The following is a 23,882-nucleotide window of genomic DNA, read 5'->3' as shown; positions in this document are numbered from 1 at the left end:
AAAAGCATACCCTTTCCAAAAGTTCCAAGAGAAAATAAGGGCATCCCAATCCTCTGCAAGACTATGAAGTATTCTACAGAGGATCCTCTGAACTTGCCTGTTCTTCAAATTGGCCATCAAATCGACCTCCGGAGGACTCCAATGATGAACAATCATTTGGAACGCCCATCTGGCAAAACACCACTCAACTGGAATGAACTGATGTTAACTCCAGGAAATCTGCCTTGAGGTTCAAAGTACCTGGATGGTACACTGCTGATAAACCCAGAAGTTTTAATTGCGCCAAAGACATAAGGGAGGCAGGCCATGACCATCATCATTTTCAGACTGCAAGTGCCTCCCTAATGGTTCAGATTGTCCACCTGGACTTTCACCCACTGAAGCTGAATCTGGGGTTTCAGTTGGTGGAGTACTTCATAAAGTGCCATAAGTCAGAGACCTCAGAGAACTTGGCCAAACTCCCTGAATGCAGATCTGGTCCAGATAAGCTCCCAACCTAAGAGACCGGCATCTGTGGTGACAGTCTTCCATACCATATCTCCTAGAGGAAAACCTTGGAACAGATTGTTCTGCAAAAACTACAACTCGAAAGACTGTTTGACTCTGGAAATTATAAAGATTAGTTGATTGAGATCCTGGACACTTTATTGATTTCAAGATGAGCGCTGAGGGATCCTGAGATGCCATTGTGAAACTTAGTTAGGCCTATCATTGATGAAAGGGACCCTAAAAGGCTCATGTATAACCTGGCTACAGTCTTGCATAAATTATTCAAATTCTTGATTTGATTCTTCAGGCAAATACCTCTGTCCCTTGACAGAGATAGAGAACCTTGATCTGTATCGAAGAGATCTCCCAGATACACCATCCTCTCAGTGGGTATCAACTGATTCTTCTCTGGTTTATCACCCATCCATGTTGTTACAGAATGGACCTATCAATTGCTTGATGGGATAGCAATGTGAGGATGTATTGTGCCAGCACCTGAATATCATCTAGTTTGTGAAAAATGGCTGCCTTATTGCCACATTAAGGGTTACAAGGACTTTGGAAAAGACCGAGGGATGAACTTAGACTAAATGGAATAGCCCTCAATTGCGTGTCCTTGTTGTCTAGGGAAAATTTCAGAAACCTCATAGTCTTCAGTAGCTGGTATGTGGAAATAACTGTCTTTTAGATCAATGGAGATTACCCCCTTGAGACACTACACTATGGAGACTAAGGATTACAAACTAAAGTACCTTGCATGCAAGAAAGTATTTAGAACCGACAATCCAGGATTGGTCTCCAAGCTGTTTCCCCCTTTTGAAGCCAAGAATTGCCTCAAGAAGAATCCTTGAAACCACTCCTTTGTAGCACGGGGCATATCACTCTTTGAAGAAGAACAGTATTCATGACCTCTAGAAAAGTTTGCCTCTTCTGAACATCCTTTGCAAAGGTGGAGCAGAACAATGTCCTTGGAGTAGTAAAGCCCTCGAAGAGGATATCCTCTTGTGACCACTTTTGTTACCCGCTTGTTGTTGACTGTATGGCTCCAAATATTGGCGGACCAGGGAAGTCTGCCTCCAAGAATATAGTCAGAATTTCTTATTTTGACAGGATGTTGCGCCTCTTCCTTGGCCTCCTTTGTTGGATGATTGGACACCTTTCCAAGTCTGATAACGAAAAGACTGTTTCCCTGGTCTGTACTGTTCAGGGTCACAAAAGAGACACTTATCTGGATTGGAAATCCATCTATTCCATTGGTCACTAGGCAGCAAAGCATTCTTTTAAGGCTGTATTTACCTCCCAGGCTTTGAGCCACAGAGCCCTATGGGCTGCCACATTAAGGACTGTAGATCTAACCAAATCAATAAAATCGTCTGTGTAGAATTCATCTGCCAGATGAATATCCTCCATAGATCTAAAGAGGTAGGATCTGCTAACACCATCTTGAATATCGCTTCTAGATTCTCAGCCCATTGTTTAAAAGCTTGGGACACTGACGTCAGAGCTGCTGCAGGATGGCACCGGCTGCCACATAAGCCTTGGCCAGATTGGTGTTAATCCTCCGCTCCATAGGTTCCCTCAAAGAGCCGGAGTCATCTAGAGCAAGAGTGATTGTTTTGTTTTTTGTTAGTCTAACCACTGCAGCATCTACTTTGGGAGCTGAGATCCAAGTGGCAAACTTAGATTGCTTAAATGGTTATAGCCTGCACCACCACCACTCTCTTTTCAAATGTATTCCATTCCTCTTGGATAAGGGATTTCATGGTGTCATGGAAAGGGAAAGACAATTCCTTTTTCTTAAGACGGGCAAATGTTTACTGCAAGGCTGTTGTGTAAAGTACTCCTCAAGGCTTATGGTCTTTCTGACAGCCTCAATCAGGGCTTCATTCTTTCTCTCATCAAACCCCCTGAGTGTGACTTCCTCTTCTCTGAATGTATGGTTTCTTTCAAAACCCACATCAGAGGTATTGCTCTCAGAATCTTCCTGTCTCCCAGATTTAGATTTTATTTTGCTGGTCTTCAATAATATCTGCGGGGCTGACACTTGCAGTATTGGCACAAGCAGGATCTGCTGCCAATTTGATGCACTGGAAGCAAGGCCACTTCCTTTCTGACACCAAATTATCACAGGTTTCACAGTGAGTCTGCCTTATTCTCTTGACCACCACAAAGCTCGGGATCTTCTAGGAGACAATAAATAAAGAAATAAATCTTTAGAAATCACTCTTTTTTTTATTACAGCCTGACTACCAAGTAGACAAAAAATATTGGCATATCTTGAATCTCTAGGTTGTTACCTATGTTTTTTTTACCCAGGCTAGGGAGGCTATAAAAAGAAACACTAAATGAAATATCTATTAGAAAAAGCCTCTTTCGAAAAAACGATGATATTACAAGCACAAATTTATCACTGCAATTACTGAACATATAAGACATGGGAAAAAATCAATAAAAATAAAACCAGCATATAAAAATGGTACTGCTGCCTTAAAAATATAGTATGATACAAATCTACATATGCCAAAGCGGATCTGCAGAAGCAACCAGGAACAGTCTGCTACCACAAAAATAGATTTAAAATCCCTCATAAGTTAAAGGGAGTGAGAACAGGAGAACAGTGAGAACAGGAAAATAACTGGGAGTCCACCTTATGTCAGGTGGACTACTTATTATCTAAGAAGTTTTATTCCTGTGCAATGGGAGTGGTGCTGTCATGGCCATGGCCGGGAAATATTTTTTTTTCTTTAACTTTGGCCCCCAAATCGAATCCTCAGTATTTCAGACATGGTACCAAAATCCACAATGTTTTTCCTGGACACATCATTTATACATAATAATAACCCGAATGCTGCTGTCCTGCCAAGTGTAGAACTAAAATACTACAGGATTAATAATGCCTTGATTTCCATCCAGCAACATCTGAACTCTGTATATTGCTAAACACATATCTTGTTCTGTCCATTAACATACATAGGTACTGTGTCCTGGGAAATATGGCGAATATTGCAACCTTAGTTGGACGAATGACACCTCATAAACAACACAATGCATTGTTTGCTGCAGTAGCACCATGGTGTACTGATTCTGTAAGGAGGCAAATTGAGTTATCTTGCCTAATTGCTCTAATATATATATATATATTATTACAATGGCAGAGTGGGTCACTAAGTCAATGGCATTGCAGTTAATTGAGATTTGTCAGACATACTGCAAGCCAGCATGCTTGTGTAATGTATGCCACTTATTAAAATTGACTCTATGATGCCATTGGCACAATGTAAACAGACCTTAACGATTTTTAACCTGCTGCTCTTCAAGCATCAACCTTGTGGGGAATGAGCAACACCCCTAGCTCTGCCAGATACAAAATGTTACCCTGGACAAATCACTTCTTGCTGACAGGTGGCCCATGAAACATACTGCCAACAATATGTAGAATAGATGTGCAGCAGGAGGAAAATCAACTAATTAAAACAGTCCCTTTGTGAGTCCTTTCTGATATGGTCCACACTGCTCAATCCTATGAGATACTAAGTAACAATGCTGTAACAATAATACAGAGGAGGAATGCACATACAGAGAAGCTCTCCATGTCACTTTAAGTCACAGCACTGAGAAGCACACTGTGGTAGTATCCAGGCAGATAAACATTACATCTAGTTCTATGTCGGGGGGGGGGGGGGGAGTTTCCGGTGGTTTAAGAGTTAACCCTCTCCGCCCCCACCCCCTCCCTCTTTGTTTCTGGCTCTGCCCTCCTCCAGTCCCACATTCCAACCCGGGGGAAAAGGTGCGTGGGCTGCATCACCCTTGTACGGATCACTCCGCACTCTCCAATTCATACAATGAAGGGCAGAGCAGACACCTCCTCCTGGCTCTTACCTGAGAGAGAGAGCCCAGCCCAGGGTGCTGGCAGTCATTTTATTATGTTTAAATCATTTTATTTAGTAGGCGGACCTCCAGTACAGTATTTGAATTGATCAACGTATACCAGCAGCCACTGGAGATGAGTTTAATCTGAACATGAGTTGAGATACATTTAAAAGGTGCATTTTCCTGTGTCTGCAGTGACTGTAAAGCAGCCCTTTTTGCAACATGAATGTTTTAAAGGTGAATTATGGGGGCTCTTAACCCCTTAAGGACCAAACTTCTGGAATAAAAGGGAATCATGACATGTGTGACATGTCATGATTCCCTTTTATTCCAGAAGTTTGTTCCTTAAGGGGTTAATGCTAGGATTATCTAACTATCCAGGCTTTCTCTGACACTTCTTATAGTTTAATTTTGCTAATGAGCAGTGCATGGAGAGTTGCCCTGCAGTATGTATAATTCATATGCTGCAGGAGAGACCTGCCCTTCAGTATGTAGACTTCGTATGCTGCAGACACGGACTTTTAATTAAAGAGCTGCCCCGCAGTATGTAGACTTCATATGCTGCAAGGGGGCAGGGGGTTTAGATTAATCAAGCTACTTCCTTTATGTCCACCTTGTTTGATTCAATCCTCTCCTGCAGCATATGGACTCTACACACTCGAAGGTAGCTCTTTACTGATTTGCTCTCCTGCAGCATATGAAGCCTGTATACTTTATATGTACCAGCCCACAACAGGGGACAAAGTATATAAAATTAAAAATGACCCAAGTTGCTGGTTGTACCCCAGCCCTGTAGGTTGGTGGGGACAGGTATCCTGGAGGGTGGGATGGGTCTGCTAGCTCAGCTTCCTGCAGATAGCACAGTATGTATCCCTGTGTGTGCTGCAGTGAGGCTCTGCAGACAATGCTGTAAGTTTGCAGTGTATTTATTTCAGGGTGTGTATTTATGAAGTAGCAGTGTAATTAGCATGTGTAAGAGATCCCATGTACTGTATATGCACAGCTCCCACCCCACCCTCCTAATTATCTGAGCACGGGGAGGGGGGGGGGGAGGTTACTGTAAATTAATAAATTTAAGTGCAATGAAACCGGCATGTCACCCAGAAAGGTTTATACCTAGCACTGCCCCAACCATCGTGATAAAACCACCGACCTAACACGGTAAGTTGTTTCGTGTCTGGGTGCACTATTTGTTAGGTTCTTGGGATCACTCCGCCCCTCCTCCCATCTCTGCTGTCTCCCTCCTGCTGTGTGGTTAGAGGGGGCGGAAGGATATACGCAGGCGTGAGCCGAATGCACTGATATAAAAGCAGAGCGTGCGGCGCCATTTTAAGCCTCTATGTCGCGTTGCGCGGAGGGTGTTAGGTGTGTGTCCGGCCGGGAGTTGCACGAATCGCTGGGAGACATTTAATATCTGAATACGGTTAAACTCTGGGACCTCCCGGGTACGACGACAGCTATACGCCTTCCAGCAGCCGGTCAGTGGAGGAGGGACGGACACAGCCCGGGCTGGTGGAGGAGGCGGCGGCCATCACTGGGTGACTGGATCAGCTCAAACCGGAACCAGCGGAGCCTGGGGACGCCTAGCACACGGTATACGGCTCTCCTGATGTATTTGTCCTCCCAGGGAGTGATCTATAGGATAACTGGTAAAGGATGTAGGTCAGGGCTGGACAAAAGCTATGTCCCCAGTTGTTGTAGGACTACAACTCCCATCATGCAACAGCCAGGGTTCTTGCTTTTTTGGTCGCCCTATATATATATATATATATATATATATATATATATATATATATATATATATATATATATCTGGTTGTGTGGTTTTCAGATTGCAGGGTCCGTGCACGGTCCTGTGTCTTTAGCCCTAATTCCTGCTCCAAAGCGCTTGCAATCTAATCTGTTCCAAAGCAGGGCTGGATTCCCTGCGCCACACTTTAATCTGTTTTTACTGGGTCGTGTAATGGCCGCATCCCTGCAAAACCGAGTATCTTCCCTACCCACCCCCTCCATCTGGGTCCAGGGAGGATGTTTACATTAGTGTTGTGATTGTTACAACGTGTGGGTGTACTTGTATCGCCATATGTTTGTTTCTAACTCCAGACACACTCGATTCCAAGAGACGAGTGTATATTCATGCTGTTAACTGAGTGTCTAGCATTTCTTGGGTCCAGGAGCTTGCACTCTGTGTAGAGTACGTTTGAAGTTCTGATTGGCTGGCTCTTATCAATAGTTGCAGCCCCCCGTATGGCTATGAAATCGCAAATATTAGCCCCAGCGGGTTGCCCACACGGTAGCTGTCCGGTTCCTGTTAATGGTAGTTCTAGTTGGGAAGTCTGCTTTTATGGGGACATTAACTGTGACTGCTGTTGGGCAGTGAGCATATGCTGGTAGGACATTGTGGAAAATGTAGTGTTGTGATGGTTGGTAAATAGTTACTTATTGTTCCTGCATTTTATTTCCCCGAAATTTTTGAATTTGGAAAAACATTTTGAAATCAGAATAGTGCGCTGTTGCCTAGTCCATCTCCAATATAGGCTGTTACACCGAAATAAGGACACTACACCCTGGGTAGTGATAGGTATAACACGTTGGACTCTCTTGGTACAGCTTCATTAGACTTTCTTAATGTGTTCCCTACTGTGTGTGTACTTGTATTAAATGCCGACACAGTACATCTGTGTACATTGTTCATTGCTTGTGGTAAAGATGGAGGGCTGTATCTTGGTTGAAAATTGCCTGTAAGTACCAACTAAAGGCATAGAAAAAATGGGTTTTATTTTTGTAGCATCATGTTCTGAACATAGTGGCGCTAGTATTTAGTTGGTGTGGATAGCAGTGCTGCAAGTCTTTTGTGCCCGAAACCTTAATCTGCACTGCTATATGGTGTTTATTCTTGTGTGGCTTTTTTCCTCAAGGCTGAAATATGACCTCCCTTCTAGAACTCCTGTACTTTTAAAATTTCTTTTGTCTAGGGCGAGGTGAAAGGAAGTAAGGATATTCTCCCTCCCACTCTTATTCTTTCAGAAGTTAAGCAAGGAACAATGGGCAGATTGTGCCAGTGTAATGGCAAGAGCCCATTTACATTTGATGCTTCAAAAATCTAAATTATAGTTGGTATGCTGCTATATACATTTTGTTAAAAAAAAATTTAAAGCTAGGTTGCATCAAAATACATCCTAAGTGTGTGGGGGGGTGTCTCCTTAGGCATGTGGCAAGTATGCATACACTAGATAAAAGACTAAGGAGGAATGTGACTTCTAGAGACAGAAAAATGTTTGCTTTGAAATAACAGAAGGCTCCATATCGTGCTCCTGCCTTTCTTCAACTAGGTTTGCAAACGTGTAATAAACAGTAGACTGTTGCCAAACTCTTACATGTACAGTTGTGTTCATTTCAGTAACTGAAGACTTGACTCCTCTAGCTTTGGTAGAGAATTGGTCACTTTTTGTGTTGGGTATTAAATTGCTGAAATACAAAGACTTGCGTGAGACTTTTTAAGGGAATTTTTGAGACTCCAAAACTGCTGTTTAGCACTCATTTTTATTTCACTTTTTCTATGCCCAACTTCAAGGAAATACATCAGCCAGCCACTTTTGATGAAGATTGAGATAGTTGGAATGTAACAATAACATTAAATTGCATCTATATGGCATATTTACTGTGCATAGTTTAATTTTCTTATATGATTAATCCATCCCGAGATTTTGTTTTGTCAGTTGTAGTAAGACTTGCCTCTTGAAATGTTTAGGAAGACAAATTCCATATGAATGAGGGAGGAGCAAGGGGTTAGACTGCATTTGCTCAATGGGAAATTACTTCCCAGCTAGAGTTGCATTCCCCTGCCGTGTAGAAAAGTGCTTATGTGAGCAAATGTGAAATTCCATCCCTAACTGCTGAGAATACATGGTGGTGGATCAATGCCTTTTTGTGCATGTTTTTTTTTTTTTTTTTTTTTTTTAGGCCAGAATACTCTGATATTAAAGGTTGTATGCATAGCAGAAATGCAAACTAGCAAACATTGCCACGGACGCCGAGTATGATTATCTTGGTGTAATCTGGTTAGGTGGAGTCTTTACTGTTCCTTCCTTGGAAAAATATTTTTAGTGTGTAACTTTTTGAAAAGGCATAGACAACATGTTTATAATAGGACTGCTTAAACGCAATGTATGTCTGCAGTATCACTACTATTTTGACTGGAAAGTTACTTTTATTGCATATGAGATATGCAATTAAGTGACTTGCACAGGCTTCCAGTAGTAAAAACGTATTCTGTTCAACATTGAAGGGGAACATTATTCTGTTTTAATACATCTCATCAGGCTTTCATGTTTTCTGTGGTGCCCTACCTAAAATACTGGTGTATTAAATGCCCAAACTGAAAAAGTGTATTTCCATAAACTGCTACCATTTTTTTTTTGACCAAAAAAGTCAGATCTGGCACACGAAGGTGATACGCTCTGTTGCACTTGTGATCTTGTGAAGTCTTTTCTGTATGATTGGTATAAATCAGACCACGTTTGAGATGATGGTTGGGCTGTCTGTCAAACACTGGAGAAAGTGCAGGTTATACTGCCTGCAAAATTACCAACCACAAACTGTAGTTATGGTGCTTAGTATCTCTTTAGAGGTAGCTTGTCTTCACTTTACAAATGCTTAGTATGCAGGCATATAATCTAAAACTGGACATCAAGACAATTTTGTTTGTGAGCTTACCTGGTCATCACTAGAGTAAAAGAAGAGAAGAGCAATAATTATGTGATACTAGCCTTGTTGGTTAAATCTTACAATACTTGTATATTTTTACCGCTAAATGATGTGGTTTACTTAATTGTTTTGTGGAAGGTGTTCATAGCTTGTTTATTAACATTATACTAGCCATGCATACACGGTTGACAATTCACATTTTGCGTATATGTTTTCACTAAACTCCAAAGAAAACTGTAAATGCTTTCATAAGACCGCTCTGCCTTTGAAATGGCAAAGTGTGAAGATACATGGAAACAGGACCACAATGTCCTTATAGCCATAACAAATAGTCCCCTGTGTAGACTGTGTAAACAAAGTATAGCTTTTCGTACATGTATACCCTGTTGATCTGCAAATACTGGGTGTGACATCAGTTTGTGAGAACACAACTCCCATACAGGAGAGTAGGTTTAAGCCACTTATCACACTTATATTGAAGGTGTGGTGCTTTGTCAGGAGAGACAACACATAACTGTTCATTATAGCCTTTTTAATGGTGGTGGGGCTCAAACTATAGTCCTAAAAATCCTAAGTTAGGCATGCCACATGCAAACCCTCTTCTCCTCCCCCCCCATGTGTGGTTTGTGTTTATAAAACCGTACACTATCAACCAGTGGAATCCCACTGAAAAGTCTGTTTAGTTGTATTTATTTATTTTGGATCCTGCTAGATGGATAATCTTTAGATTTACTAAATAGGCTAGCCTCTCCATTTAAAGGGACACTATGTGCTTCAAAACAACTTTAGCTTAAAGGACCACTATAGGCACCCAGAACACTTCAGCTCAATGAAGTGGTCTGGGTGCCAGGTTCCTCTAGTTTTATCCCTGCAGCTGAAAACTTCGCAGTTTCAATGAAACTGTTTCACTGCGGGTTAATCCAGCCTCTAGTGGCTGTCTCACTGACAGTCGCTAGAGGTGCTTCCGCGATGCTGGACGTCCATAGGAAAGCATTGAGTAATGCTTTCATATGGGCTGTTTGGATGTGCGCGGCTCTTGAGAAAGGTAAGTGGCTGAAGGGGCACCCTAAAGGGTGGGGGGGACCTAATGACCCTATAGTGCCAGGAAAACAAGTTTGTTTTCCTGGCACTATAGTGCTCCCTTAATTAAGTGGTTTTGGTGTAGTGAGTATACACCTGCAGTCTCACTGCTCAATTCTCTGCCATTTAGGAGTTAAATCACTTTGTTTCTGCAGCCCTAGTCACACCTTCCCAATGAGACTTGGGCAGCCTTCCTAAACACTTCCTGCAACATGAGATTTAACGTTTACATTATTTCACATTCTGTTTAATTTAGAATTTATCTCCTGCTCTGTTAACATTCTTCTAAACTCTCTGCAGGTGCCCCCTTTGTGTGATTAAAGTTTAATCTACAGAGCCTGAGAAATGTCTAAAGCAAGTTAACATTTGAAAAGGAAACAGTTTAATTTTATGAAGGCTGTGCAAGTTTAATGCATGGAGATGTGACTAGGGTTGCATAAGCAAAGTTATGTAACTCCTAAATGGCACAGAATTGAGCAGTGAAACTGCAGGCACATGATCTATACACCAAAACTGCTTCACTAAGCGAAAGTTGTTCTGATGCCTATACTGTCCCTTTAAATGAAGATGGCAGTCCATATAGGAATTCTAAAAATATCCATAAAAATCGGCGTGATCCAAAAAGTGGGTTTCTAGTGGTTGTAACACTAGCCAAATTTCAACCATAAATGAACTGTAGTGGAGTTAGTTTTCCAGAGGGGATGAAAGGTTGTTCACATTTCAGTCGGTTTTTCAGAATTTTTGTGCTGCATTATTACTGTATGAGTTGGGAAGAGCATGATTTAAAGCTGCATTGATACACTGAATTAAACCAAGGAGGAAAAACACCATACATGCCTCACTTCTTTTTAGGTTTTTAAATCTAGATCACATTCTGTCTGGCTGCCCTGCACAGCCAAACAATACCATGCAAATTGGCTAACCATGGGTTTTCTGATGTCAATGTGCTTTTATGACTACTCTGTAATATCCCAACCACACATTGACATTCACTGTAAAGTTTACTCAAGCTTGAATGTTTTGAGCTGGTATGCCTTTAGTGTTGGCTCTGGGATTTAATGGGGAGAGGGAATGCAGGGTCTTTAGCCGTAACTGAAGATGCCGAATCGCAATACGTTTGTCTGTGAATTTTGTCTTTGGCACACTATTGGTAAGACCGTATGATTCCTAGACTGCTTACTGTAATAAAAAAAAATATATATATATTTTTTTTTAAATGGGCACTGCAGTTTAGTTGAATAACTGGTGTTTCAACATGATCCAATAAATTTAAGCCTTGTGCAAATGGTTTTTAAGTTTAGCTTACACATTACCGTTATGCCAATAATGGAAATGAATACCTCTGCAGCCTTTTACGTTTGTAAAATACATAATCTGGTGTATAGTATACAAGACACTGCTTATGGTGCTTGTCACATTCACTGCCACGATTTTATACTATAGGCTATGCGACATGCTTATTGATATTTTTTGTTTTAAGTCTGTGGAAGCTGTCCACCATTGTAGTGGCTTTTTCAGAGTTAATTCACTTGTCTAGGGAAGTTCTTGTGAATTGGCAGTGTAAAACTAAGCTTACACTAGGCACAAGTTTTGTACGGCTATTCCTGTATACTACTACACGAGGTGTAGTGTTCAAACTGTCCTGAAAAAAGCTTGAGTTAAACTGCATGGCTTCTGCCATTTAGTGATGTGCTATATAACCTGTTGAAATCCTTTTAGTATCTTGCTGAAACAGGTCTTAACACTTCTGATCTAATGTGTATAGACTTTACAACATGTGGTAATTGACCCATCTTGAAATGACGTGTCCCCTGTTTATCGAGAGACTACTGGTATTTGATAAGGGACAATTGCTCTTAGGGTTTTTTGGATAAATGTGTTGTAACAGCCATCCTACATGTTCCATGCATTATGTGTATAAAACACTGGAGTCTTGCCTGTTTCATCACACTTTAATATTTTATTTTACATTTTTAAAATTGCCCTGATGACCACATGCCAAGCAAGTGCTTGAACAGAACCAGTTGTAGGAAAAAATATATATTGGTCATGCTCCGGTAGGAAAGGAAACTAGCTGCATAGATGGAAGTTTTTACAGCTACTATTGGAGAAGCTATATGCTCTGAATTTTTTTTCTATATTTTTCTCTTAAGAGAACTGGTTTTCTCAACACTTGTTGTTCTACATGCGTGTCTCAGTTGTGGCATGATAATGTGCTTAACTTGATATGGCCATATTGTTTAAGTGAACGGAATCCCAATGTTTGCTAAGAGGTGATATGTGTATGTAGCCATGTAAAACTGTTTTTGTGTGCGGTATTACTGTATTTTGTCTCTGTTGTGGTGATATATAGAAATTGTGACTTTATCATCTTATTTGTTCTACAAAGCTAATCTTGCATGCAAGGAAAATTTAGGAGCCACATTTACTTGTATGCAAAATCTGCTCTGACAAGCTGGTCATACAGCTCAGTGGCTAGTTAACCATGCTAAAGATACATGGACTCTTTGCAGTTTAAATAACTATCCTTCTTTAAAGACTTGTACATGAATATTCAAATTAAGTTGTTTTCAGTTTGTCTCAAACATTTACTTATTACATGCACTTAATTTGCAAGGGCAGTTGCATTACTAGACTGATTTCATGTAGTGTTTATAATTCCCCTTAAAGGGACACTTTATGCACCAAAAAGACTTTAGCTCAATTTTAGTTTTGGTATATAGATCGTGCCCCTGAAGCCTCACTGCTCAATTATCTGCCATTTAAATCACTTTTTTTAAAAAAAAAATTTTTAATGCAGCCCAATCACACCTGCCTGCATGTGACTTGCACAGCCTTCCTAAACACTTCCTGTAGAATGTAATGTGTATACTTATGGCTTCTAAACCCTTCCTGGAAGTGTATGTAGATATTTTAGATTTCTTTATAGCACATTATGTTTAGTTCAGAATTTATCTCCTGCTCTGTTAAGAGCCTTATAGACCCTGCAGGAGCCTCCTGTCTGACTAAAGTTCAATTTACAGAGTAGGAGATATACAATTATAACCCTAAATGAAGACTTTTTTTTTTTTTACCCATGCAGGCTATTAGTCACAGCCAGGGATGGTATGGCTAGGGCTGCATAAACACAAGGGATCTTAAATAGCAGCGAATTAAACAATGAAACTGCAGGTGCATGATCTTTACACCAAAACTGCTTAATTAAGCTAAACTTGTTTTGGTGCCAAAGGTGTCCCTTTAATTTAGTCTAGGGGACCTGAACATGAAAATTGTATAAAATTGTAAACTGCCACCCATCACTGCAAACGTGAAACTGGAATTGATAACAACTGTAAAGATATAGTGAAATACCTATAAATGCTTGTCTCCAGTCAAGAGTATAGACTTGTATGGCATGCAACCTGCATTTGGCACCTCTTTCTGTAAATGGGCAAAATAAACTAAAAGGCATGTGTTATAGTTGCTGCGTCAGTTTGTAGTATAGGACTGCAACTTTGTAACAGTAAAATAATTCTCTGTGTACACTATGCACTGGGAGTACCATTGTATGAATGGATAGTGGTTTCTGTATTGTAGATATCAGTTTCAAGAATGTCATGCATGCAAGTAAGACCATTTCTACGGCTTCCAAACAGACCTATATTAGAATTTATTTTCTGACCTCCTTTAGGGTATTAATGAGATACTGGTGATTTCGGATGCAGCAACTAATTATGCCTGTGCAACCCTATATAGCTAGAGGTGGTGGCTGTGATAACTTGGCATTTTTATTTATTTCATTAAGAATTTGTCTGCCCCTCTATGATACTTCTTGCAAAACATGACCTGAACTTTGTGTATTTCTGTGCTTGTACAAATATATACCTGTTAAGTCTTGTGGGTGAAACATCTGTTAATACTGAATTATTCATTTATTTTTAGGCATCTGCAATAAAAGATAGAGGTCCTTGGAAAAACTCAATCATGGCAACACAAGGTAATGTTCTGTTTAGTTATTTTATGCAATTATATATTTTGTCTATTTTCCTCACTTTACAACAGTCTAACCCTGTCACATAACACCTTGTTCTGATTTCTGTTCTAATCCGGTCACACCTTTCTTTATATCTAATTGTACATTACCATTAAATCTTTGCTGTAAATACCTGGCAATATTTGTATTTTTGCATATGCATATTTACTCCATTAGTGACTGTCTTGCTTGTCTTTTTTGTTTTGTATTTGCCCTTAACAGGTATAAAGTATGTTGCACGTAGGCTTTAAGTGCCATTCTGGTCTAATGTATCTAGCTTACAAGTTGATTGCTGTGGTGACACAAGGAACATTTGTTTCTAGTCAACTCTTTGCTTGTGGGGTTAGTGCTTGCACTGCATGCACACAACTTTAAGTTGGGGTTGTTAGTTATGGTTCTGTTTTATTCCTGTGAACAGGCCTCTTCATCATCGTGTTTTATCACTTATGAGCCCTGTGATGCACTTTCCTATTGCTGTGGCACTTATAAGTAAATAAATATTTAGCAGTAAAGGTTTGGCAGAGCTGCATAGCGGTTCTGATACCTACAGGGACTGTATTCTGCCATAGAACAGACTCCTTACTGTTCGCTTTATTACTTTTAAGCACTTGTGATAACATAACACAGACTTGGTTCATTTTTCATTCTTCATTGCCAACATATTGTAGCGTATTTAGTTAGAGTGCCAATTTATGTATTTCATTGTAATACTTTTATTTTGTAGCTGATTTAATGGAGCTTGACATGGCAATTGAGCCGGACCGAAAGGCTGCCGTCAGCCACTGGCAGCAACAGTCTTACCTGGATTCTGGTATTCATTCTGGAGCTACAACTACTGCACCATCTCTTAGTGGCAAAGGGAACCCTGAGGACGAAGATGTAGATACTTCTCAAGTTCTATATGAATGGGAGCAGGGATTCTCTCAGTCCTTTACCCAGGATCAAGTGGCAGGTAAGTAAATAGTTAGCACTGTTGGCAGATATTCACATTGGCCTGCTGTATGTCTCTGTACTAACACTCTGGTTTTGTATAGACATTGATGGTCAGTTCGCCATGACCAGGGCCCAGAGAGTACGTGCAGCCATGTTTCCAGAAACTTTGGACGAAGGCATGCAAATTCCATCCACGCAGTTTGACTCAACTCATCCAACAAATGTGCAACGCCTGGCAGAGCCTTCCCAGATGCTTAAACATGCTGTGGTCAACTTAATAAATTACCAAGATGATGCAGAACTGGCAACTCGTGCCATTCCTGAGCTAACAAAGCTGCTTAATGATGAGGACCAGGTATGTGTAATATGGGAGGCTATACTTGTTTGAAAATCCTAGTTACCAGGCTCTCCCATGAAAATACCAAATCTTTGTACTGGCAAGAGCATTGTACTCCAACTGTAAACTCTTGCTGAATTTGCCGTTCTTGCATTGCCAAATTTACCCATGAGAACAGTTTGCAGTTATCTGTTTCAGCTATTTTATTTCACTTAAAATATTGTGACTTAACCTGCAGGTGATTGGTACAAGAGGGGAAAAACCCTAGTTTTCACTGTTAAACATATATTGTAAACAGATTTTTCACTGAATGTATCTTTGATCTCTCTTCAGGTGGTTGTGAACAAAGCTGCAGTTATGGTTCATCAGTTATCTAAAAAGGAAGCCTCCCGCCACGCTATAATGCGTTCTCCACAGATGGTGTCTGCAATTGTTCGTACAATGCAGAACACCAATGATGTTGAAACCGCAAGGTGCACAGCTGGAACGCTCCATAACCTCTCACACCACAGAGAGGGTTTACTTGCCATATTCAAATCTGGTGGAATTCCTGCTCTAGTTAAAATGCTTGGGTATGTGCAACCCTTATATCATAATGTTTACAATTGTTTAAATAAGCTCACTAATCTAATTCTGAGCTCTTTACTTTCAGCTCCCCAGTTGACTCGGTGCTTTTCTACGCCATCACAACACTGCACAACCTCCTTCTGCATCAAGAAGGAGCAAAGATGGCAGTCAGACTTGCTGGTGGACTGCAGAAAATGGTTGCACTGCTCAATAAAACAAATGTAAAATTTTTGGCGATTACCACAGACTGTCTCCAAATACTGGCCTATGGAAATCAAGAAAGCAAGGTTTGTCTGACTAGCACCTTTGCACATTTCTCTAGGAAGAGTGATTTCTGAATTAAACATAATTGGGGTGATGCCAATAGTGTGGCAAATCTTCTGTTAAATCTAGGCTACTTTGAAGCCTAATAGTATTATAGTAACAATTGTAAGTAAATTGGGATATTCTGAGAGGGTTTTTCTTTATCTGGGATTTGGGGAACTTGTGTTTAAAAAAAGGTTTGGTTACATTTTAGTAGCATTAACGTAAAAAGGTATTGTGCAGCCATTGGTGTTTGAGCAAAGTATTCTATAGACTAAAGCTTTTTCTTGTTCTTTAGCTGATCATTCTTGCAAGTGGTGGACCCCAGGCCTTGGTGACAATAATGAGAACTTACAGTTATGAGAAGCTTTTATGGACCACAAGCCGTGTGCTGAAAGTGCTGTCAGTCTGTTCCAGTAATAAACCTGCTATTGTTGAAGCTGGTATGTATATACAAATGTGTAGTTTTGCTGCACTTATCTAGCATGGTCTGCTTTTTGTATTCAAACAGTGCAATACATTTACCCCCCAGGTCTATAGTTATGCAGTTTGTTGCTTAGAATTGTACAGTAAGCTCTGATCTCAGTCCTAGCAAGGCATGTCTGCATCCTGGCTTGTGAACTTATGCTTTCCTGAACTTTGTAATAAACCTGGGGTTATTTAGAATTAAATGTCTTGCTGACAAGCGTTTTTCCTTTAGAGTGCAAGCTATTAATGCATTTTATTTATTTTTTGTCCCTCTTGCTGCTCTTCCCCTCACCTGTATACTTAGGTGGCATGCAAGCCCTTGGGTTGCACCTCACTGATCCAAGCCAGCGCTTGGTTCAGAACTGTCTGTGGACCCTAAGAAATCTCTCTGATGCAGCAACTAAACAGGTAATGGTCTGTTTGATATGTGGTTTCTAAATACTATTAGTTTTTTGTTTGTTTTTTTCGGTGTTAATATTTATTTTCACCTATAGGAGGGAATGGAAGGCCTTCTTGGAACTCTTGTCCAACTTCTTGGTTCAGATGATATCAATGTTGTAACATGTGCTGCTGGTATACTATCCAACCTTACGTGCAACAACTATAAAAATAAGATGATGGTGTGTCAAGTGGGTGGCATAGAAGCACTGGTACGCACAGTTCTGCGTGCAGGAGATAGAGAGGACATAACAGAACCTGCAATATGTGCACTCCGTCACCTTACCAGCAGGCATCAAGAAGCAGAGATGGCTCAAAACGCAGTGCGTCTCCATTATGGGCTTCCTGTAGTTGTGAAATTGCTGCACCCTCCTTCTCATTGGCCCTTAATTAAGGTAAGTTAACAAGTTTGTTTCCATTGGCAAACGTTATTTTGGTCTCTGTTTTACTATTAATTTATTAACATGCAAATTGTACTCCTTACTACCTTACTGATCAGTCACCTTTAATATGGAGTAAATCTGTGGAATTCCAAAATATGATGCAGACTTCAGTAAAGGAATAGACCCCACCTGACTAGAGGGAACAAACTTGCATTAAAGCACCATTTCCCCACCCCTCCCCATTCGCAATGTAAAACGTAAACATCCTTCCATTACTAAACCAGTTATTGCATTTTGTCTTGCTCATTTTTAGGCTACTGTAGGCTTGATCCGCAATCTTGCATTATGCCCAGCTAATCATGCACCACTACGTGAGCAAGGTGCCATTCCAAGGCTGGTTCAGCTCCTAGTTCGTGCACATCAAGACACCCAGCGCCGCACATCCATGGGTGGAACACAACAGCAGTTTGTGGTATGTATGCTTTTTCTACATTAAAGACAGTGTGAATTCACAGCTAAACTGCAAAATGTAGGGCGAAGCACAGTCTTTACAAGTTTGGTGTCCAGTACAGATAACTTTGGAATTCTCGTTTCAGGAAGGAGTACGCATGGAAGAGATTGTTGAAGGCTGCACAGGAGCACTTCACATTCTAGCTCGTGATGTTCACAATAGAATTGTAATCAGAGGTCTCAATACCATTCCATTATTTGTACAGGTAAAATTCTTTTGTAAACAAAACCCAAACAAACTGGCTCATCCTGTGTACTGCTGTACAAACTTTAGCTTTGTGGTGGTAAGTGTTCTCTTGTTGTTCTAGTTGCTGTATTCTCCAATTGAAAACATCCAAAGAGTAGCAGCTGGGGTTCTCTGTGAACTTGCCCAAGATAAAGAGGCTGCAGAAGCTATTGAAGCTGAAGGTGCAACAGCTCCCCTTACTGAACTGCTTCACTCCAGAAATGAGGGTGTTGGTAAGTTGCGTGCTGCTGAGTAAAATGTCCGCCTAATTCTTAATTGTCATGTTTGAACACAAGTCCCATAAACTCTGAAAGCTTTTTACTATAATTGAAGACTGTTCTCTGTAGTACAGTTTCCTTGGTTTTTAGTTTAAATATAAATTAAACACTTCTAGCATGAAGTCACACTAATGGCTTTTTCTTTTCATTTCAGCCACCTATGCAGCTGCCGTGTTATTCCGCATGTCTGAAGACAAGCCACAAGACTACAAGAAACGTCTGTCAGTTGAGCTTACTAGTTCACTGTTCAGAACAGAACCAATGCCATGGAATGAGGTACGTCCACCTAATCCTCTGTTTGTGGGGGTGGGGGGGGGGGGGGTGTAGAACCACTGAGTTTGCCCCTCTGTAAAGTGACCCCCTCCATGTAGAAACGCTGGATAATGCGCATAAGACCAAATGTGTATTCATAAAGAATTGAGGTTTACATTTTACTGTAACTTAATCACAAACAGCGGAACCCCTCAAAACACCCGTACAACCTGAGCACTCGACCACATGCATTGAATTTTGACACATGTTAAAATGACACTTCTGGAAATTCGTGCAGTTGTTATACTCACTGCCCATTGCCATGCTTTAAAGCCGTGAGTTATGCCTGAAAAATATTTCCTTGAGTGTTACTTTTTGGGTAGAAATGGATTCACTGTAAGCAATGTTTAATATGAAAAAAAATTTCTTTCTCAGGCTGGAGATCTTGGTCTAGATATTGGTGCCCAGGGTGAACCACTTTACAGGCAAGATGGTAAGGCTGTTAACGCTTGTCTATCTTGAACATTGTCAACTTAAAATTGGTTATGACACAAATTTCCATGGATGTGTTGGTTTGGGGGATGGCTTGGTCTTAAATGTTTCTAAAAAGATCTTGGCATATTTTAGAATGTATTGTTTTCTTTAAAAAGAGAATTTGTTTTAAACGCTGATGCACATTATTAACCCAACCCATAAGAGTTCCCTGTTAAATTGCATCAAACTTGTCTTCTAGATCCCAGTTACCGTGCTTTCCATGCTGGAGGCTATGGCCAAGATGCTATGGGAATGGACTCAATGATGGATCATGACATGGGAGGTCATCACCCAGGAGCAGATTACCCAGTTGATGGACTTCCTGATTTGGGCCATGCTCAGGATCTTATGGATGGATTGCCCCCTGGTGACAGCAATCAGTTGGCCTGGTTTGATACAGACCTGTAAATAATCCATATACTTTTGGTAAATAACTTATATATACTATTTTTTTTTTTTTTTTTACCATTTACTTGCTACTGGCTTGAATGCAATTTTGGGTTGAATATCTGGTACTGGTTAAACACATCACTCAAAATGTCTAATACATTGCAGGTTCTTTAATCTATCCCCAGTCAATTAAAGTGGGTTTAGTTGTCATACAAATACTTGGTAAATTGGTGCTTTTAAAAAAGATTAGATAAAGCAATCCCTCCACTGAAAATTAAACTATTAAAGCAAAACTTTATGATGTAGGCCATCATTTTGCTATCTTGTAAAGCCATTGTTCTAGAACTGTCACAGGCAGACACAAAGTTGCAGAATGCTGACCTAGCACAAAGTATAAATTGGAATAATGGCAAAAATATATAATTTGAGTAGGGCACTTGTGTATCCTGTAAATGCTGGATGCCATTGGATGTACATTCTGTAACTAGTCTCCTACATGTATATAGTACAGGTTTGTTTTGGTTTCCAATATTCTTTCTGTGGTTTATTGTAGCTTTTTAAAAAAATTTTTTTTTTCCAAATGATGTTCAAAGCCAGAATGCAGAAACTTAGGGTGAACCTAAACTGCATCTTTCCTATTCCAATTAAGCTTTGTTGGATGCTCCCGTCTCAAACTAAACTGCATGTCTAGATTAGTGAATTGGTACCTGGTAGTACAACTGTTTCTGTATACCTTCATACTCTGTACGTTACTTCATTGTAATTTTTCTTTTTTTTTTTTTTTTACAGTTATCGTCAGAATGATTTTGCATTGTGATTGGCCTGTAGAGTTGCTGAGAGGGCTCGAGGGGTGGGCTGGTTATCTCAGAAAGTGCCTGACACACTAACCAAGCTGAGTTTCCTATGGGAACAATGGAAGCTAACTTTATGTTCTGGTCCTTTTTATTTTGGTTGGAGGAACAATACCAATGGATTTTTGGAAGTGACTCGTACATCAAGAATGCACAAGAATAGTTTGCAAGCTGGAACTTATCAAAACAAACACTAGCCTTGCTTGTTTAAATAACATTTTTTTTTTTAATTTTAATTTTTTTATTTTTAATGGTACTGACCTAGCTTGCTTTCTTAGTATTTCGATTATTTTTCTTTCTGCGGTAATCTTTAAGTCTCTGTAGTGTTCAGTTAGTGCATATTGCTAAAACGGTTTCTAATTTTTAAGGATCAAGTGTAGAACACTAATTCATAATCACTCTAAATGTATCCTAAATAAAGTGGAACATTGTGTAGCCTTTTTTTGTATAAAAACATAGACAAATAGAAATGGTCCAACTAGTTTTCTTTTAATATGCTTAAAATAAGCACGTGGATCGATTTTTGATCAAAAGCTTTTATCTGGGATATGTCTGGGTAGGGGCCAGTAAGAACTTATTTGGAACCTGTAATGGACAGTTTACCAGTTGCCTTTTATCCCAAAGTTATGTACTCTGAAGCCACAGATGCTTTATGAGAAATCGGATTATAAAATGGCTCAGAAGAATTAAAGTGGACTTTTAATGCATTCTGCTGTGTCAAGTTATTTGAAACAAGTCCATGTGGAATGGGTCTCTGTGGTCTTATGGAACGACCTTATGTTTGTAAATGTAATGAACAAAGTAAACTTATTTTTAAATTCAGATGTGTGCCATCAACTTACAAGCCTTTTTGTTATGGTCAACGAGTTTGCAACCTTTTCTTTAAGTAGTTTACACCAGCAACCTACTGGTATACTATACAGTGGCCCTTCTGAGTTTCATATTCACTGTGGTGGGTTTGCTACATAAACTCATGGCATAAGGGAAATGAGGCTACAGTTAATTGATGTACAAAGCGTCTCAGATGTGCAGCAGTTTGTGCTCGAACTAAAGTTTTTGCTTCAGTAAACAAATTCTCACTATGAGAGCTTAGTTTGCATTCTCAGGAGAGTGTAATTATTGCATCCTTGATCATGCCACTTTACTACTGCTGTGGGGAATGAATTGTCTGTATATTGGGATACAATTAGTTATAATGAACTGTTTGGTAGATATACCCAAAAACATTCGTTTTTTTTTTTTCTTCAATGCTCTTGTCAGCAGCCTTTCTCTTTTCCAGGCACAAACTTTCATTCAATGCCATGGAAATGAACAATATGAAGCCGTTTGTGTAGTGTGTGCTTTCCAGTGCCTGAGTGAGCTTTATCGCTTCCTGACAAGAGAACCTGCCTTGCTGTGACAGGTGTTTGTCCTCCCTTTGTATGCTTTTGAAGTATGCAACCGGATGGGATTTCTGTCCAGTATTCCACTTGGGCCAGGAGTAGGCAACCTTTAACACTACAGATGTTGGTAAACTACATCTCCCTTGATGCTTTGCTTCACATTGTCATCAAACACTGATGAAAGCATTTGGAGAAAAAACTTTTAGGTTGTCGGCTACAATTAATTATATTAAAGACTACAAAACTTGGCAGTTCTTTGGAAACAATTAATTTTAGTGTCCATAATTTAGCTGTAATACTGAATAGCTTGACCTCGTGCTAGGAGTTCAAATTTGTAAGTGAAATAACTCCTAATGGCAGAAAGTGTTCAGAAGTGCTAGTGCAGGGTTTGGCAACTTTGCATTGATTCTAGCCAGCTAAAATGTAGGGGGAAGAGAAATTCTGGCTCCCCAACAGAGTATTAAAGGGACATGATATTCACTAGAATCATTTCAGCTTAATGTAGTGGTTCTGGTAGAATTTTTTTTTTTTTTTTATATAAAACAATGCTTTTTCAGTGAAAACTGCCAGTCCTGGTCGTTTAGTGTCTCAAAGCGCTGGATGAAGATTCTAAACTTGTTATCGGAAGGGTGGGCTGGTCACTTTAAAACTCCATTTCCTTTTTTTTTTTCTTTTTTTTCTTTTTTTTTTGTCAACCCAGCCTCTATTCATGAGCGGAGGCCTAGTGGGGCTGCTGTAATCTTCTTGCATGCCATTTAGTGATACTGAGGCTGGAGTGATGTCACTCTGGCTCCCGGCAGGACGTGCAACAGAGGAGCCTTGGCGGGAACAGGTGGACAAATAACTAGGTGCCAGGACAAATTTCCTAGTCTACATAGCGACCTGGGATTTGTTGAGCCCTGTGCTAGTTGTTTTCACTCCTATATCTACGTTAAGCTGGTGCATACTCTAACATGCATCAGTTAATACCCTGCTAGTCTTCATCAATTCTCCTTATGAAGGTAAAACAAAACACTATTGCAGGAGAATAGTTTAGATTAGTAAACAGGCAAATTAGGACGCAACAATCAATTTACAGTGATTATTGAAACATCCACCGAATGTCTATTCTGTATATATTAAATCTGTCTGCTGGCAACCTAGTAGTTTTCTCCCTTGTAGATGGAGTGCGTTTCTTAATCTGGTGGAAATTTTTGTTCTAAATTCAAATTTCCAACCTACTCTTCTGCTAAATTCCCTTAGGAGTTGTTTATGTAGCCAAAGCCACACCTCCACTGCATGTGACCTACGGTCTCCTTACACTTTCCATATAGAGATCAAATGTTTACGATCTTTATTTTAGAATAGAATTGATTTCCTGTTTTTAGACTGCAGGAGGCTCCTGCATCTAATATAAGCTAAATTAACAGAGCATGAGTGTCTACTAAAATCTGAAAATGAAACCCCTGTAGGAACACCTTTATTGGCATTTAGCGTCTCCACGCCCTGCATGGAGACGCTAAACCAGGTGTGCCCAAAAGTATATTCCCAGATGTTTTAAATCTACAGTTTCCATGGCTTGTCATTCTAAAGCTGTAAAGCGCCGCGGAATTTGTTGGTGCTATATAAATAACATCATAAAGGTGTGCAAAGCATCATGGGAGTTGTAGTTCTACAATCTATGGGATCCCTGCTCTAAATCTTCCCCTATGAAGAGATGCTGATTGACTCATTGTGGTGTTTTGCCCTGCATGTTTGCAAGCGGTTTATAAATAGAACCCCAATGGTAAAAAAAAATGCATAAATGATTTCATTGGTGAAATATCTACTAATCACTTCTTTGTTAATTTTTTTATTTGGAGCGTCACTTTAAGGAGAGGTACTTGGTAGGCT

General features: G+C 40.0%; 1 protein-coding gene across 1 annotated transcript; it reads left to right on the top strand.

Annotated features, from left to right (window-relative positions):
* The first annotated feature begins 5,683 nt into the window (after positions 1-5,683).
* Positions 5,684-21,335, top strand: CTNNB1 (catenin beta 1). The gene is made up of 16 exons (XM_063452096.1): positions 5,684-5,952; positions 14,068-14,122; positions 14,883-15,110; positions 15,193-15,446; positions 15,762-16,000; positions 16,081-16,282; positions 16,597-16,741; positions 17,071-17,174; positions 17,261-17,599; positions 17,901-18,059; positions 18,184-18,303; positions 18,406-18,556; positions 18,756-18,877; positions 19,289-19,346; positions 19,587-19,813; positions 20,567-21,335. Exons 2-15 carry the CDS (start codon positions 14,110-14,112, stop codon positions 19,793-19,795), a joined length of 2,343 nt encoding a protein of 780 aa, XP_063308166.1. The 5' UTR covers positions 5,684-5,952; positions 14,068-14,109; the 3' UTR covers positions 19,796-19,813; positions 20,567-21,335.
* Positions 21,336-23,882: the final 2,547 nt, after the last annotated feature.

Source organism: Pelobates fuscus, chromosome 4, assembly GCF_036172605.1.
Source record: "Pelobates fuscus isolate aPelFus1 chromosome 4, aPelFus1.pri, whole genome shotgun sequence".
NCBI lineage: Eukaryota > Metazoa > Chordata > Amphibia > Anura > Pelobatidae > Pelobates > Pelobates fuscus.
The sequence above is the reverse complement of the archived record's forward strand: the minus strand, read 5'-3'. Positions and strand labels throughout refer to the sequence as shown.

Excerpts from the sequence above, each read along its gene's own strand:
- CTNNB1 (XM_063452096.1), top strand. Across the intron at positions 17,600-17,900 it reads CTCATTGGCCCTTAATTAAG|GCTACTGTAGGCTTGATCCG; the intron begins GTAAGTTAACAA and ends GCTCATTTTTAG. Across the intron at positions 19,347-19,586 it reads ACCACTTTACAGGCAAGATG|ATCCCAGTTACCGTGCTTTC; the intron begins GTAAGGCTGTTA and ends CTTGTCTTCTAG.